Raw genomic sequence first — 16,290 nt, forward strand, 5'->3', positions numbered from 1 at the left:
CCGGTTGCCACGCGGGGAAGTTTGATGGCTTCTTTGAGGCGAGTCAAAGTGCTGCTGGTGCTGAACCTCCTCGCCGTGGCCGGCTTCGTGCTCTTCCTGGCCAAGTGCAGACCCATCGCCGTCAAGAGCGCAGATTCCTTCCATGAGATTCACCCCAGGGCAGAAGTGGCCAACTTGACCGCCCGGGGCATCAACTCCATCCAGGATGCAGTACTGAAGAGACTCTCCCTCCTGGAAGATATAGTCTACAGGCAGCTCAATGGTAGGAGTAGCTCTCGCGCTCTTTATACCTTTGGGGTACGTGAATTAAAGCAGAGATACGGCACGGGTTTTTCTTAAAGTTTGCCTGACAGCGCTCTGCCTCCTGCCTTTTCCTGCCTTATCGTGAAACCCCAGTCGCAACGCGATGAATCAATTTAGCGCCTGATTTCCGAGGGCTCTTCGTGCGTGGGGAAAGCTTGCGAGCACCTTGCGCAGGATGGGGAGCGCGTTGTAACGTAACGCTGGCTTTTGGGCTTACAGCACGGGTCAGGAAATTACAGTGTCATGATTTCCTCGTCGGATGCGAAGGGAGTTCGGTGGGCAGATGCGGGGCTGGAGCAGCGCTCTGGGTATTGATTGAGGGGATGGCTTTTACTGCTGCACAGTCGCTTTTTTGGAAGGGAGTTTGAAAAAGGCTGAAGTATGTTGCATTATTTAAGTGCAGAAGGTCAGAAAGCAAATGCACCTTCTGTAATAAGTTAAGCAAACAATCCAGTATTTCCTATGGCTCAGCCTTGACAGCCGCTAATTAAAACCTCAAGTAATGCCTCTCTTTATAGCGTAGTGAAGGCTTTTCTATTAAAATCTCACCAGGTTCAGTAGTTCTGAGATGTAGAAAGGGAGTTTTAAAGATGCCGTGTGGGATAGAGAAACATGTTGTAAAGCTGTAAGAAATCTAGGTGAGAGAACTAATTAAAACGCTGACTGCGGAAGCTAATTTTTTCTAAAATTGTCCCCCATAGGTTCACAACTGGGACTGTGATCTCGATCAGGAGCCCCATTTATAGCTACCAGTCTCTGCAGCCTTAAAGGCTGCAAGTTTTAGCACTGCAAAATTAGCATAGTGCATGCTTGTGGCAATGCTGGCGTGATTGCACCCTTGATTCTTGAATAGGAACCTCCTGCATGATTCGGTACCACGTTAAACTGCAAACCCTTGTGCGTTGTGTCGGTGCACTGAGTCAGGGCTATTGCCGAGCCGGCGCTGTACCCGGGATGTGAGACAGCTACTGAAATGCAGCATATGTTGCCTGGTGTGTGCTCTTCAGTTGTAATAGTTGTCTTGGTCAGCACCTGTGCTGCGGGAAGGACGCTGCATACGCCGAGAAGCACTCAGCCGAGTGGGAAAGGGGTATTTATATCGCTGCTTTATCCACTTGCATGAAAACATGCCTATTAAAGTGGCACCTAATTTGAATTTGGTGTTACCCCACAGGAGGTGTTGAAACAGCAGCATAGGGCAACAAGCAAGGTGAAGTAAAGGAATAGTCAGGGATAATGTTAAAAAAACTGAGTGTTATGGACAGTGCACAGTCCATAGGCTGCTGCAGGCACTGGGAGTACATTTATAGTGTGGTGTAGGAGTCCCCTTAGGGCTGAAGAGCACGGTCGTGCACCTAAAGATGGGGAGGAGAGAGGTAATAGATATGTTATGCAAAGTAAAGGAATAGGAAGGAATAATGTAAAAAAACCCCAAACAAAGAGAAAAGCCTTGTGCGTTATGTACAGTGTACCTGTGAAACTCGCTGCTGCTGGATATCACTAGGGCAGAGGTTTTTCAGCAAGAATTAGGCACTTATTTAAAAAGGACAAGAGCAGAAATTCGTGAAGGGAGCCCTCATGCAAGGACCTGGCTTGGTTTTGAACACGTAACGAAGATGCTGTCTAGCGTTCCAGCGAACACGGAGAAGGAGCTGCAATTATAACTTAGTGCCCTTCTCCTTCCGAGCAGCGAGAGCTGCGGAGACGAGCGTGGGACTCGCTGCTTCGCTCAGCTCTGCAAGCTGCTTTCGGAGCTGGCTGGTGCTCCTCGCGGGAACAGCCAAGGGAGGACAGCTCACCTCCCCAGCTGAACGCGCTGCGTAGTCCGGAGGCTGCTGCGCGCATGGGGAGGACGTTTGCAGAGCGGCGTGGGAGTCCGCTCCGCGCCCCAGAGCGCCATCGTGCACCTAAAGATGGGGGGGGGGGCGAGAGGTAATAGATACGTTGCCCGTGCCACAAATAGGGTGGCAGGCAGAAAGCTGAGAACATAAACACGGTGACTTATCTGGCCTCTGCGTGCTAGGGCAATTTATAGCAATGCTGATGCGTCTGGCTGGGGGGAAAGGAAAGAAAGAAAGAAAGGAAAAAAAAAAAAAAAAGCTCTGTTGTAGTGGTTATATAACTTTGGGTCGAGTATATATTTGGCGCGTGTGATTTTTTAGCAAAGTGCATATGTGCTCTGTTCCCTGAGTCATGTGCGCGCGCCGTGCTTCGGCAAGGCACAGGTTGAAGGGAGGATGTGGGGGCCAGATGAGCCCCCGTCAGCACCCACCGACGCGAAACGGAAAGAGTGAAGCGTGCTGAGATGGTCTGTAGGACGGAGAGCGTGGAGGAAGCTGGATCGGCTTCCCGGCGGGGGACTTTCTGTGCCCGAATTGGAGTTCGGTCCTAATTCTGGGCGCTTGAAGGAGAAAACCTACAGCTGAAATCCTGGTGCCTGCTTGAGGTATGCAAATACTAGTTCACCAGTATGAGTTCACTTTTTTTCGTTATTTTTCTTGTTTTTATGATAGGAAAGTTGCACACTGGTGAGAAATGCCTAACAAAACCCTCACATGCTCTTAGGCAAGCTCCCTGCAAAACGCATCCGCTGAGAGAATTCCCTTTGCATTGCTTAAGGTAGTATTGTGTTTTGCATCGGACCTTTGCAGGTGCAAAATGTTAGAATATAGTATCCTGCAGCGTATATGAGGAAATCCTGCAGCTCGGGCCTGTGGGAGCATCGGGAAGCGTTTGGCCAAGGAGAGACACAGCACAGGTTGGGTGCAGTCAGCCATGGGGGGTTTTTTATCGCGTTCTAGGACTTGCCTAGATTTCTGTGGGACTTGAAGCCATCGTTAGAAAAAAGTGTATCTTTTGAAAAGCTCTGTTCTGTAAACATCAAATGAGCAACCGGATCATACCATTGCCGGTTTTTTTTTTTGGTTTTCGAACCATGTAGCTTAAAGCGTATCAGAAATACCGTCCCCCTCTGGTACGGCAACCCTGATTTTCTATTTACGTGCATTTATTTCTGTAAACAGTGGCCACAAAAACAAGATGAACAGCATTAACTGCCTCAGGGCTGATGAAGGAACGATTCTACGGAATGATTCCTTTGGAACGACGTTTTTCCGCAGTGCCATTGTGGAAGTAATACCAGGCCCCCTCTTACTCTGCAGCGTGGATGCTCTTTGTGCAAGAAAAGCTGTCCCAAACGTGAACCTTATCTCCCGTCCAAAATGATTCCTCGCCTAGGCTGCCTCGTCCTGCCTGCGGTCAGGGTTTTGGCATGTGTGCGCTGCAGTTTAGCATAGCTCCAAACTGAGCTTTTGTTTTGTTTTGTTTTGTTTTTCTGTTGCTTTTTTTCCTGCTCCCAAATTGAATGACTCCCGTACTTGCAAAGAAATATGGGGGTCCTCTTTAGATGGTCTGCTGAAATGGGGCTTTTTGTGTGCATCTACTTATCTGAGAGTTTAGAGGATTTTAAATTTCTGTGGTAGTTCTTACGGATGGAATTCTCTTGTTCTGAAAATGTTCAGAGAAAACTAACGAAGGGCTGAGAGGAACACGTGCATTTGATTTCAGATACGAACTGAAAATTGTCTTTTCCATCCAAATCTAGTTTAATTTTTCCTGCACTGACATTTACATAAGGAAAAATTGCGGTCCAGATTATGTCGAAATGTATGGAAATTCACACAGATGAACTTTTCAGTTTGGGGCTGTGTTTGCAAAGAGAGGGTCTCTGTTTGGGTGGAAAAGGCAAATGAGTGAGTCAGTGAGAGGCTTGAGTGAATCAAGACGCAGAAGAGAGCATTCAGCTTCTGCTGCAACCATATGTTTCCTGCGTGGTGCTGGGCAAACTCCTCGATTTACCTAAACCTGTCGCTCGGGAATGGTTGTGAGAAATGCATTAATGACCATGAGGTATTTGAGAAATTTGTATGTGTGTTTGTAGGATCCTGAGACAGCAAAGATGGGCCAAACGTTTTCACATCAAAGACTGTTATGTCCCCAGGTTAGTGGCATGCAGAAGGAATGACGTGATTTGAGGAAAGCTGCAGTTTGCATTAAGAAATGACATGCAGAGATTTTGCTCACAGACTCCTCTTGATAGGATGGGTCTGGTGTCTGTTGCGTGGTGAGAAGCTGTTCTTCTCCCCTCCTACAAGCAAGAGCCTTGGGGGAATTGCCGGGGCACTTCTCTTTTGCCTTGCTTCTTCTTCCATCACCTTCTGCGTTACTCCCTATTCCACTTCTCTGCCTCTTCCCAAAGCCAGGCCTGCTGAATGCTGGGTGGGATGAAGAGACATGTGACACTTGCTCCACAAGAGGAGCCGCTCAGTGCATGCTCTCGGTGGTGCCTGCCCAAGATGGGAGAAGCGCCAAGAAGCTGGCCAGGGGTCTGGTCCTCCAGCGAGAGCCACGCTGCTCTCCTGCCAGCTGCCAAGGCTTTGAGAGGCTGCTGAGATGTGCAGGGCCCCATAACTGGTCTTCCTCATGTGGGCAGAGCTCTGATCTTGTGTGGTGGTGTTTGTCCCTCTTCTTCTTTGTCTGATCCTGCCCTGCTGGTCAGAAGCTATTTAAGTCAATATAGAAACAATTTAGTAATTAAACAGTGGTGCCAGCTTGAGAATAAGAAGCGCAGGAAGGAGAGTTCCTTGAATAAATCTTTGGTTTGGATGTGAGGAAGCTGTCATCCTTATTTACTGTTGCTAACATCCTGGAACAAATACAAGCAGACTAATTAATTAATTTGTTCCATTGCTCACTGGTGACTTAAGGAAGGTATTTAGCCACCTTCCACGTATGCTGGGAAAACACCTGCGTGCCTGCTTGCAAAGCGGTCAGAAATGCCAGGAGATAGATGTATAGAGTTTCTCCCTTGATTTGGTTCCCTAACTTCTGGACCATTCGTGCTGCTGATCTGACCTGTATGTCGCTCTGTGCCCCATCTGCTGGCTTTGGGCCATTGGAGATGCCTGTCAAGAAGAAGCACTGGTCCTAGAAAGAAGTTAGTTTGGTTGAGTCTGGGTCTTGGGTTAAAACGTGCAAGAAGTATGAAAGCTATAAACTCCCTGCCCAGTGCTTTTTTGGCCGATGCACAAAAACAGCTGGATCTAGTGAGCGCTCAACTGCCTTGAAGCCAAAGAGACTGGGATGATGTGGTGTCTTTCTGAGCGGAGTGGAAAAAATAGTGCTTTAGCCCCAAAATTCTTTGCTTCGTGCTAAATACTTGTAAGAAGGCAGAAGACACTGGGAAATGACACTGCTGATTCATGTTAAGCCCTTCATTTAAGTTTTATTTTGTAAATACGCCACTGATTAAGTACAGGATCGGAGAGAAGGCAAGACATTTGTAAACCTTTGAAAACATTTATGGGCAACGCTAGAGTGGACAGTGCTGTAGAACCTGGCCAAGAAATAGGTGAACAGGGAGGGGTTTTCCCTGTATATGCTCAAGAAGCGCCCAAAAAATAAACTGCTACGATACCGGATATTAAAAGTTGAAGAGGAACTTTTAAGTTCCTTGACAATTAAATAAGCAACGTTCATGTTTTTTAAACAAACTTGGGTCTGCGGTTTTGCACACGGGCTTATTTGCACATGCTGAAATATGAGCAAGTGCCTTGCCAGCAGCCTGCCTGCACACAGCCTGGGTTCTCGTCTGCTATCTGATTAAGAAATTAGCTTTATGGGGGCTGTGCGTGGACATCGAGGCAGATCCTGAGACGCAGCCTTTGGCGTGGTCTTCCTCTCCCCCTTGTCAAATGGCACTTAAGCGAATTAAAGCACTTTCAAGATAGGTGGATTTATTTGCCATAATCATAAGATAGTGCTTATCTTTTCTAACATTTATGGCCTTCAAAGTACATTATAAACTTAGCTAATCACGGAATATAAAAGTTATGTATGCAAATAACGCAGTTTAGAAGCAGTTTTGTCAATCATTAAGTAGTATGTAATAGTGTGGCACCCACAGACTAACTGTGCTAAAATTTCCCCACAGGTACGTAATATATATAACTAAAACACTAAGAAATTCTCTGATGAAAACAGACAGCTAAATGTAAAGAATTGAGAGTAGACAGCTGCTATTTTTAAGGCAGAAGGGCTCCAAATTTAATCACATTAATGAAATGAAATCAAAATAGCTCTTTATATGAACACAGCTTTGCTGGGTGAAATCCTTTGGTATGAGAAATGGTGATGTGGAGATAAAATGGGAGAGTGATATGCTGTGGTGGATGTAACTACTGTATTAACTGATCATTATCACACCGTATCTGAGATACTGTTTTCCCTGTCCACGCCACTGCCATGACATTTTTGGAGCAGAAACTAGCTATATTATTATAGGAACTGGATAAAAATTGCAGCTTTTGTATTTATTATATACCTAACAGATTTGGATGCCATGTTTCCCATTAAGAAGAATGCAAATTATCCAGATTTGGCACATGTTTTTATCAGTTCTCAGCCTAAACTTATTAACTGCAGGAGAGCGGACTTCATAGTCTTTAGTAATTCCTTGAGACTCCTGAGAGCTGTTTTCTGTAAATTATTCATTTGAGGATCATAGACCCCGGGGCTGATACCGATCAAAGAATGAATAAAATAAATACTTAGAGAAATAATAAAAGATGAGGCTTCAGATAGTCATTTCGGAAGCATCTGGGAGCTTAGAAGTTAATGTGACATTTAGTTTACAACCAGGCTGACTAGGAACTGATAGATAATTTTTTGTTTTCAGTAGTTGTTTGGCATCATCATCTGAATATTCACCGTCGTTGGCAATGAATGAGTAATAAGCCACTAATGCGTTTATCGTGCAGAGACGCTACAGGGATCATGAGATGCAACAGCAATGACTAGAAAACGGAGAGAACACGGGAATTTTATTCTTGCGTATTAACTCACTTCTGCCTGAGTAGAGCAACAGAGCCTTAGATGAACGCTACGATTTTCAATAGTACGTTGGATTTTGGCTACCGAATTATTTAGGTGGCTCATATGAATTCCAGTATTACTTCAAAGCCTCAGTGCCGATCAGCAGTGAAGCACAATCTGCGTCTCTGGTAAGAGACAGTTGGAATTGGAGATGTTTGGCAAAACATGGGCATCTAGTGACATTTGAGTGCCCGAAGGCATCCTGCCTGGCCGCTCCGGAACGGCACAACTCTGCCGTAGGTGCTGCGTCACATCTGCCAGGCTCGCGCAGGGCCTCGGATGCCCTGGAGCCTTCCGAATGGCAGCAGACGTTGCTTAGGCACCGGTGTCCTGCGCTTGCTATCTTGGAGAACATCCAGTTTGGTCAGGGAGGACAGACGGACAAAGCTGGCTTTAGACACATACAGTCAATGTACTTGGCTTTGACTGGTGCTTCTGATCTGCTGTTGGCCACCATCTTCCCTGATTACTTCTCTCCTAGCAGAAATCGCCTGCATTTCTTAGGAGGAAATGCTGTATATAGCCTGTAACCAGAGCTACCTGTTAGTAAGACAAAGCACGAAAGAAAATAGAAGTGAGCTCTCTCCGATAATTAAAAACGTTTTGCTCATTTTGCGATTTATGTCACTAATCTTTGTATAAAACTGAACAATCTGGTCCAGATGTTATGGGGGCTGGCAGGCTGCCAGTTCACCATTCCCACAGGCTCCCCTCAATCCCAGGGTAGGTGAGGACATTCAATATGTTGAAATATTAAACTTAAAAAGGAGATTTAAAAAAAATTTTTTTTTCAAATGGGTTATAGCTCTGATAAGAGTGAGAGAAGAAAAGGGCACGCTTTCCTGGATTTTGCTAGAATAGGTTTGCTTGCGCAGCAACACTCAAATGTTTCTGGACCGATCCACGCTCTTCCTCCCAGACTGCGAGATGTTGTCCCCTGGCACAGGAGCAAAGGGGACAGTGATCTCCCCACGCTTGCTGTGCTGCCGCTGTGTGTGTCGGGCTCAGAAACCAGTGCTGTAGAAGTGAAAAAAACTGGTCTGCCGTGGGACGTGTAAGATGTCCTTGCAGGAGTTTGCAAAGGGCTGGTCAAAGTGAATGCGCATAATATTGACCCTACCATGAGTCAACGGTGGTAACTGAACTCCGGTAATGTATCCTGGTTGTATGATGATATTTTTCCTAAACAGTTTGGTGCGTAGTAGCAACCGTATTTTATAACCCCAAATCCCCGTGGTCAGATTTCGTCAAGAAAGTGTCAGATGCTTTACATCTCATTGATACAACTGCAGCTAGTTCCACCTATAAATCTAATGGCTATCGACCCATATTCTGACATTCGCTGACGGTTATCTAAAAATAATGTGGTAGCGATGCAACGAGAGCCCTACGTAAGACGTTACGTTAGCGGGGAGCCTTGCTCTGCTGTCGCTGAGCCGTGACGCGCTGTACTTCTGATGCAGGCTCGTGGCTTTGATGCTTGTGTCTGTGGGGAGATGCAAAGTTATCTGCAAAGGAAAGCGGATTCCTTAAAATCGGGAATGAGCTGGATTAAACTGCAGTGTTTGCCTTTCCCCTTTAAAAAAAATGATGATCTGCACCTCTTGCTGTATAAAGAGTACCAGTTTTTATGATCCTACCCTCTCCGGGATTCACTCCTTGTGATTCACACTGATACCCGTAGACGGTGATGCTAAAGGCTATCTGCCATATAACAGCACTTGTTAAACCTTGGAATGAGAAATACCTATAGCTTCATGGTATCTGGAATATGAAAGTAATATGATAACTCTCGGGAAATGGATTTTTTAAAATAGGGATCTTCCTAGGGTCTCTGACCTAGGATGCTATAGAAGAACGCCAGTATTCCTGCTGATAGGGAAAACGTGAGCTCTCTTAAAAGCTGGGCTGTGTCATGCACACTAACATGCGTGTCATATCGCCACTTCTTAATGCTGGCACGCCTGGTTGCACCTGATGACTTAATTTTAGCGCAGCAAAATCAACTGTGTGATGTGTCAGCATCTGGCACCGAGGAAGGAAGAGGATTCCTTGGTCCCCCTGCCCTGTATTATCCTCAGCTTACTTGCGAACGGAAATCTTTTCTGTTCCTTCCCTTTGAAATATGATTGCCCAGCGCTGGCAGTTCTGTAAGGTCTGGTAGGAAAAGGCGCTGGCTGTGAACCGAGAAGACCTGTGCTCTGGGCTCTGCTGTGCTTCGGGACCTTGAGCATCCTTCATCTCTCTCTGACTCCGTTCCCCAGCGCTCGAAGGGGGATGCTGGATTTCCTTTTCTCCTATCTTCTCTATGTTGCAGTAGGGTCTTTCAGGGCTTTTTTTGTGTTTGTTGTGTGGATGTTGGGGCTCCAAATTGCTTTTGCTTGCAGTGTCTAAGGGCTGCGGAGAAACAGCGAGTGGAGAACCATTAAAAGAGAAAAAACAGCAGGGAACCAAAGAGAGCAGCAGCGCCTCAACCAAGTTATTTTGGGTGTTTTCTCAACCTGCAGAAAGCGTGACCAGATACGAGACTCAAGCAAGGTCTCTTAGTTGACCGTTGGCTGAATTCATTTTACCTGTGTTTTAATCTTCTTATGCTTGAGTAGTATTTCAGCGTAACAGCCCTCCGTGGCCGCAAATGTCCTCAGAGCAGAAAGATGAAGTGAGAAGGTTAATTTTAAAATGAAACAATTAGAATTTCTTTTTGGGTCTTTGCCCACATTACACTTTAAATCATGAAAGCACTCGTGTTTGCGCCAAATTACTGGAATTTCTTCCAAAACAATTACTTGATCATACTCTCAAGACAAAAATATAAAGCAAAGCAAAAAAATAGTGAAAAGCCATTTAATGGTATTTTGAAACTTGCTTATATTCCATTATTGGGTTTAAAATAACTTTTGTTGCCCTCCTGTATGTTTTTACTGTGTACCCTCTTTAGTGAAGTGAGATGGACCGCTGAATGTTTCTAATGGGTTGGAACATAAAAACCCTATTCTGCTGAATTTTATTTCAGTTTTTCGTAGGTGAACTGACGAGACAATAATAACAGTAATAACCATTACGTTTTTCTAAACCTGCCGTTAAGGCTGGGGCCATGTTGCGCTTGGCCCTTTGTAAATGCAGACCTAACGCCGTGATGTTTCAGTTCTCTTGAAGTCGTTACGCAGACAAAATAATTGGGAGGGACTGGTTGCACCATCGAGAGCGCTGGAGCACAATTCACTGGACTGGGTTTAGGTCTCGGTTCTTCCTCCAGCTGTTTGTGTGACCATGGACAGATCACTTAGGATAATATTGAAAGAATTACGCGAGTTAGGGGTTCACCTTCCCTTGTGTCTTACTGTGTGAACGTCTCTCAGAAGAGGTTTGTGCGTGGGAATGGTATGAGAACAGAGAAAGCATGGCAGGTTCTTTTTGGAGATTTGGAAATGTTTGGAGCTGGCAGCAGAGTTCTGGTGAGAAGGCAGCAAAGAGGTAGAAGCTCCCGAAGCTTTACCAGGGGCCACAAGGATTTGGGGGACGGCCTTGATGTTTGGTTTAAAACGAGGACTATACCACCATGCATCAAATCCTAAAGTGAGACTCAGTGGGACCCCAGTTGTAGCAAGGTGGGGGGAGCCCTGAAGCCTCCTTTGGGAGAAGTAGAGCAGTAACGGGCATGTTTGGAGGGTGCATGTTGGCGGTGGGGGCAGGAGCTTTGGAGAAGACCGGTTTGGCTGTGTGTGTGTCATGCCCAAAAGGTCGACGCTGTTTTCTGCGCTGTACAGAAACCGAACTGCGTATCTGGAGCAATAAATGAATAACCAGCCTGGAGGGTCGGGGATGGGTGAGCCGTTTCCTCCACCGCAAAGGTATCTGTTCAAACGTGGTTAGTGCTCAGCGTGGCCGACGGGGCAGTCTGACAGCCCGATCACGCAGATGATTTATGGACATGCAGACAGCTTTCATTTAGAAATCTTCGCCTGTCAGGAGCATCGAAAGGTAGTTACCGGCCTTTCACAACATCTTACATGAAAGGTGTTACTGGGGTCAGGTCATATTGACTTCAGTTGTCTTTGGATCAAGCGCGGAATCAATAAGTGACTTGCTGGAGGAGTTTCATGGCTGTTGTGCACAGACAGAGAAGCGGGATAGAAGGTAAAATGGGATTTTATGTCTTCCTCGTTCTTTTCTGAGGACATTCTGCAACTTCCAAATACTAATTAGCGTGATGTGCCTTCCTCCCTACTGATGCCTCGGGTTTGATTTTCTAGGACAGTGTCAGACCTTGCAAATCAGAACCGTCTGTCTGACGGCAATGAAGAAAGAAGCAACAAATGGAAAAGAGTGGGGCTTAAACATCCCATCCCCATTAGAGGCACCCAGTTTGCAGCAGCCTAATGCACAATCCTAAAATTCTCCTGAATGTCCAGCTCCAACTATAATTAATGGAACTGGATATCCAAAGAAGGTAATTCACTCCAAAGCCACCAACCCACGTGTAGGCATCTCTGGTAGCATTTTATTATGAGGCTGCCCAACATTTCCCATTGTGAGAAATTGCTTTTGCCTGTGTACAGTTTCACCAGTTCGGCTGAAACGGTCAGATATTGTCAAGATCCTATTTATCTTTAATCTCGGCGAAGTGGTTCGGGCGTTTTTGGAAATGATGTATGAGCAAACCCATATATCATCGTTCATGTCAAAGGGTTTATTTCTTAAGGCCTTTTCTTTAAGATGCTGGAGCGCTTTTGTACGTTGGAGGTTGGACGTGCAATCCAGCAAAGCAACCCCATCAAAAAAAGCCATAGGTCTGTCTTTGCATCAACTTTGTCTAGTTTTCCTGCCTGTGGGCTCATTCGGAAGCAGGAGGGACAAAAGCTGGTGCCAAGGGGCAGGGAGTGGAGGGGCTGAACGGGCTAGGCAAAGAAATGGGGAGGAGAAACCAGGGGGAGAGGAGGAGAAGGCTGGACTGGGTGTGTGGCCCAGGAGTTGGTGGGGACAGTGGGGACAAGGTGTCCGGGCAGGGAGAGCTGTGGCTGCCTGAGCAGCGTTTCGGGGGGCATCTCTGTTTTCCTAGAGGATGATTCAGATGCAAGGCAGTTGCTTGGTGATTTTGTTATGAGTTGAGATGGAAAAATGGCCATCTGCAACGAATGTGTTATTTTTAACTATATATTTTGTATAGACGTTGTGTAATTAAAAGAGAGATTACTTCCCGAAACCTCAAATAGCAAATGTGGTTCTTAGGTATTTCTGCTGGTTTGATCATTAAAATGTTAGCGTGGTACAGCATTCGGGAGATGTGTGGGTATAAAGCTGGGACAGGTATTATTAGCCGTGTAAAGCAAAACAATGCAGTCACTGTGGAAAAATTATGGGTTTTGCGCTTAAGCACATTTTTAACCTTTGTTTTTACAACTCCAAAACCGAAGCAGTTTGTTTCTTAATGTGGGCTTAATGCTCAAAGTGCACGCTGCCTGGATTTTTCCGCCTGAACGTAGGAAAGGCTGGGGTATTAAAATCTGTTTTAACAATCTCTTTTCCCCATAACTCCTAATATTTGCCATCTACTAATTATGATGTGCCCAAGTATTTCTCGTTTGTAGCAGGTATGTTAAACGCTGCAGCTGTCCTAGTTTCAAGTTAACTGCTGGGTTTTTTTGTTTTTTTTTTTAATGCCTGAGAATTCAGGAGTAGTGGTGATTTTCGCAGGTTGGCATTAAGTGCTCACCTCATACTGTTCTTCATTTTTTTGATTTTTGGTTTTTGATATATAATTCCCCAGTGGAAGCAGACAGAGTTGGACTTGGCGGAGGAACAGCAGTGCCGGAGAGCACATACATTTTCAATGAGCTTTGGTTCACATCTTAGGCTAATGCTTAGTCAATGAGGGTATATCCCTATTTTTTTTCTTTTATTTTCTTAATTCTTAGAATTTTCCACCACATTTCTAGTTGGTGAGATGTGGCAGCTTGAAGGTCCTGAAGGTAGCTGTCCTCTTTCTCGAGTGGGGAAGAAAAAGCACTTTTCATTCTCCAGAGTCTGTTTTGCTGCCCTCCAAGGGCCACCACGGGTGATGTGGCCAACGGGACCATGGGAATTAATTTAAGCCCTCGCAGATGTTATTGAGGCTGTTGAGCTTATATTCTGACAGAACTCACTGCAAACCAGAAACCAGAGAATGGAAGAAAAGTGGTGAAAATTGATGATGAAGAAGAACTTGTGAAGCATGGGTTAGGAAGGAGGCCATACTTGAAGGAAAATGGGGAAATATGCGGTTAAGAACAATTTAGATGTTCTGCAGAAGCAAGGAAAGCCCATTAGCTCAGGCATTGGTCCTCCTCTCAATTTACCTGGAATTTGCCTATTTTTTTCTTAATCCCATTTCTCAATCGCCTTTACCAGAGGCAACTCTAGCGGTGTTTTGACAGCTGCTGCTGTCTTCTCCAGTGCGCGCTGCCAAAAATCCCCATTGATATCTATGGTTTAAGGCACAACGCTGTTATTTGCTACATTCCTTCCTTTTGTAACATGATATGTATTAATATTAATTATGTCCTGTCTAAATTCAGAAGCCTTCAGGCATATTGCAATTATGTTTTCTTAAATCTCAGTCTTTGGGAAGTACGTCCTGGCAGTGACGCTACTTAGGAGCATGTCACCGAATGTGGTCGGTACTTTATGGTTAGGTGCAGTGGACAGTAGACAAGTCTGGAACCAGATCCTCAAACTCTAAGGAGGCTTGCACATAGGTGAAAGTTTGAAGATAATCTAGATTTTTATGATAGACTGAACCTAAACCCTAAGACTGGATAGCCTTATGGATGAATGTGTCTTTGGGCTATACAGGTCACACTTAACTCTACATCCAAGTAGAGCCAGTCAGGAATTTTTCAGTGAAACAGATTTTCATTGAGAAATGCCGTTTGTCAAAACTGAGACTTTTCCACAGGAATATTCCAAGTCCGAGCTTGAAATTCTGGTCAAACGGCAGGACATCTGGTCCACAGCAACCAGCTAATGAGACCTGGGTTCTTGATACCAGATAGCAAATTCAGTTTCATTCAGAAATATTAAATCAGTGGATCTAGGAGTGCTTCTGGTTCATCCAGGCCCTGTATCAGGGTGACATGTGGAATTGCCCTTGTCTCGTGCTTTGGGTTTTTTGGGAAGGAAAGCCACACACGTGCTGGAGGCGACCACGGCAGCCTGTGGCTGGGTGCCCAGTCCAAGTGGTCAGGGAGCCCCAGTGCGAAGAACACGCATGCCCTTAGCTACCCTTAGGAGATAGGAATATTCCTCTTTAGTTGCCAACCCAAACGCTTTTGCCTCCTTGCAAAGCCCAGTCCCGTCCACCCACTCCTGGCAGACTGGAAGATCTTTTCAAGAAACAAACCCACCCGGCTCCTCTTTTGCTGCTTTTTAACGGTACCGTGGGACAAGGTGATACGACTCTGCAATCACTGCAGCTTGTTAATGATGTATGAGAGGATGAACGGCTGCCCAGCGCGTTGCAAAAACACCGTGCTGTGTCAGCTGTGAGCTGCCTGTCCGGGTGGAGGAGGATGGTGGAGAGGTTTGGAGCTTTTTCCTCCTGCTGCATCAAGACAGGTGTATGTATAAGGTTCCTGATAATGGTAACAGAAGGGAGAAAAGATGAGTCTGAGCAACAAAGTTGCACTTCCGTTCTGTGTACAGGCCTAAACAAATAATTAAACTTTATTATCATTAAAACTCCGTATGGTATTTCTTTGAGGAGTTAATTTGCAACATACTTGTCAAATTTGTTTTCTTCTTTCTACTGTTCAGGCCACATTTTAGTGCCCTAGAAGGCCCTAGGGTCTGAAGTGCCCATCTCCTGTGTTTGCCTATGGGGTTGAAGCTCAGCAGGTGAAGTTCAAGTCCAGACTGTCACCAGCCTGTGTTAATCCTCCAGGACGCTCAGAAACCCCTGTGGCAACCGGGACACAGGAAGCTGTTAGTGGGAGTTTGATAGTGGAATAAATGATTTGCCTGCAATCTCTGAGCCTTAATGAAGTCATTTCCCTGACTGGAGTCATCCTCTGCCTTACAGACCCGTAATGGATATATTTATATTTAGACCTACGTACCAAACGGCTACCTGCTGCCTATCAGCTCTCGTGTCTTTTCCCTTCACATCCCTTGAAACGATAATGCCTTTTAACTTGGAAGGAGCAACTGGGACGCCAGGGGCACGAGGTGCTGCAGGTCCTTCTGGTGCTGAGCGTTGCAAATGCTGCACGCGTTGGCAACCTTCATTTGATTGCATATTTGCTGAGCTTATTTCTTGCATCCTAGCCATAGGCTCCCTTGCTTCTGTGTGGAAGGGATAACGCCACTTCTGTTAGTAGTGGGATCAGACCTACAGTCTCCTCCTCTCTCTTTCTTCCTGAATTTTAAAACAATGTTTGTTTTTTTTTGTTTGTTTTGCCTCCTCCTTCATTTGCCTTTCTTAAGCCTCCATACTGAGCCCTGGCTTAAAACCTTAGGAGCTGAAACTCAAGAAGTTGAAAAAAAGCTGACCTAGGAGTCTTCTGACTGGATCAATGGAGCAAAAGAACAGGCTGAAGCTGCACAATTGTGAGTTCGGAGAAGTTGGCTGGCCGTGCTGTGTCAGGATCTTGCACCACGCGGTTATCTTCAGAGGTGCAGAAGGCAAATGCTTTTTCAGTTTTAAGAAATTCCTTTATGCTTGAATTTTAAAATGCCGTTTTTTAAAAAATTGCTGGTATCGATATTCAAGCAATAATAAAATCCTTGTGCTTCATTTTCTTTGTCTCTTTGGGTTTTTTTTTTTATGCTGTTAGATAAATCCTTTCAGTATTTGGCTTCTGTGGGCACTGGAATTTCTTTTCATGGCTTGGAGTTGCATTTTTTTTGCAGTTTGCATACTCAGGCACTGAGTGCTTCCTAAAAGTAGCTGGGTGCCAGCAGCAGCCACCGGAGTCCGTAGGACCTGAGGGTGCTCAGAGCCCCAGGTAAAGCTCAGCTCCTGAAGGCCTGCGTCCCTACCGCTGCGGCTACTTGTGTGTTTAATGAGCTTGGCTGCAA

General features: G+C 45.5%; 1 protein-coding gene across 1 annotated transcript in view; it reads left to right on the plus strand.

The window, feature by feature from the left end:
* The first annotated feature begins 24 nt into the window (after nucleotides 1-24).
* GALNT17 (polypeptide N-acetylgalactosaminyltransferase 17) overlaps nucleotides 25-16,290 on the plus strand; it is a 210,379-nt gene continuing 194,113 nt past the window's right edge. Inside the window, exon 1 of the mRNA XM_026063703.1 lies at nucleotides 25-262. Coding sequence (XP_025919488.1) covers nucleotides 25-262 — 238 coding nt within the window. The remainder of the gene's footprint in view (nucleotides 263-16,290) is intronic.

The sequence above is a fragment of the Apteryx rowi genome, unplaced genomic scaffold (assembly GCF_003343035.1).
Source record: "Apteryx rowi isolate R43461 unplaced genomic scaffold, aptRow1 scaffold_20, whole genome shotgun sequence".
Classification (NCBI taxonomy): domain Eukaryota; kingdom Metazoa; phylum Chordata; class Aves; order Apterygiformes; family Apterygidae; genus Apteryx; species Apteryx rowi.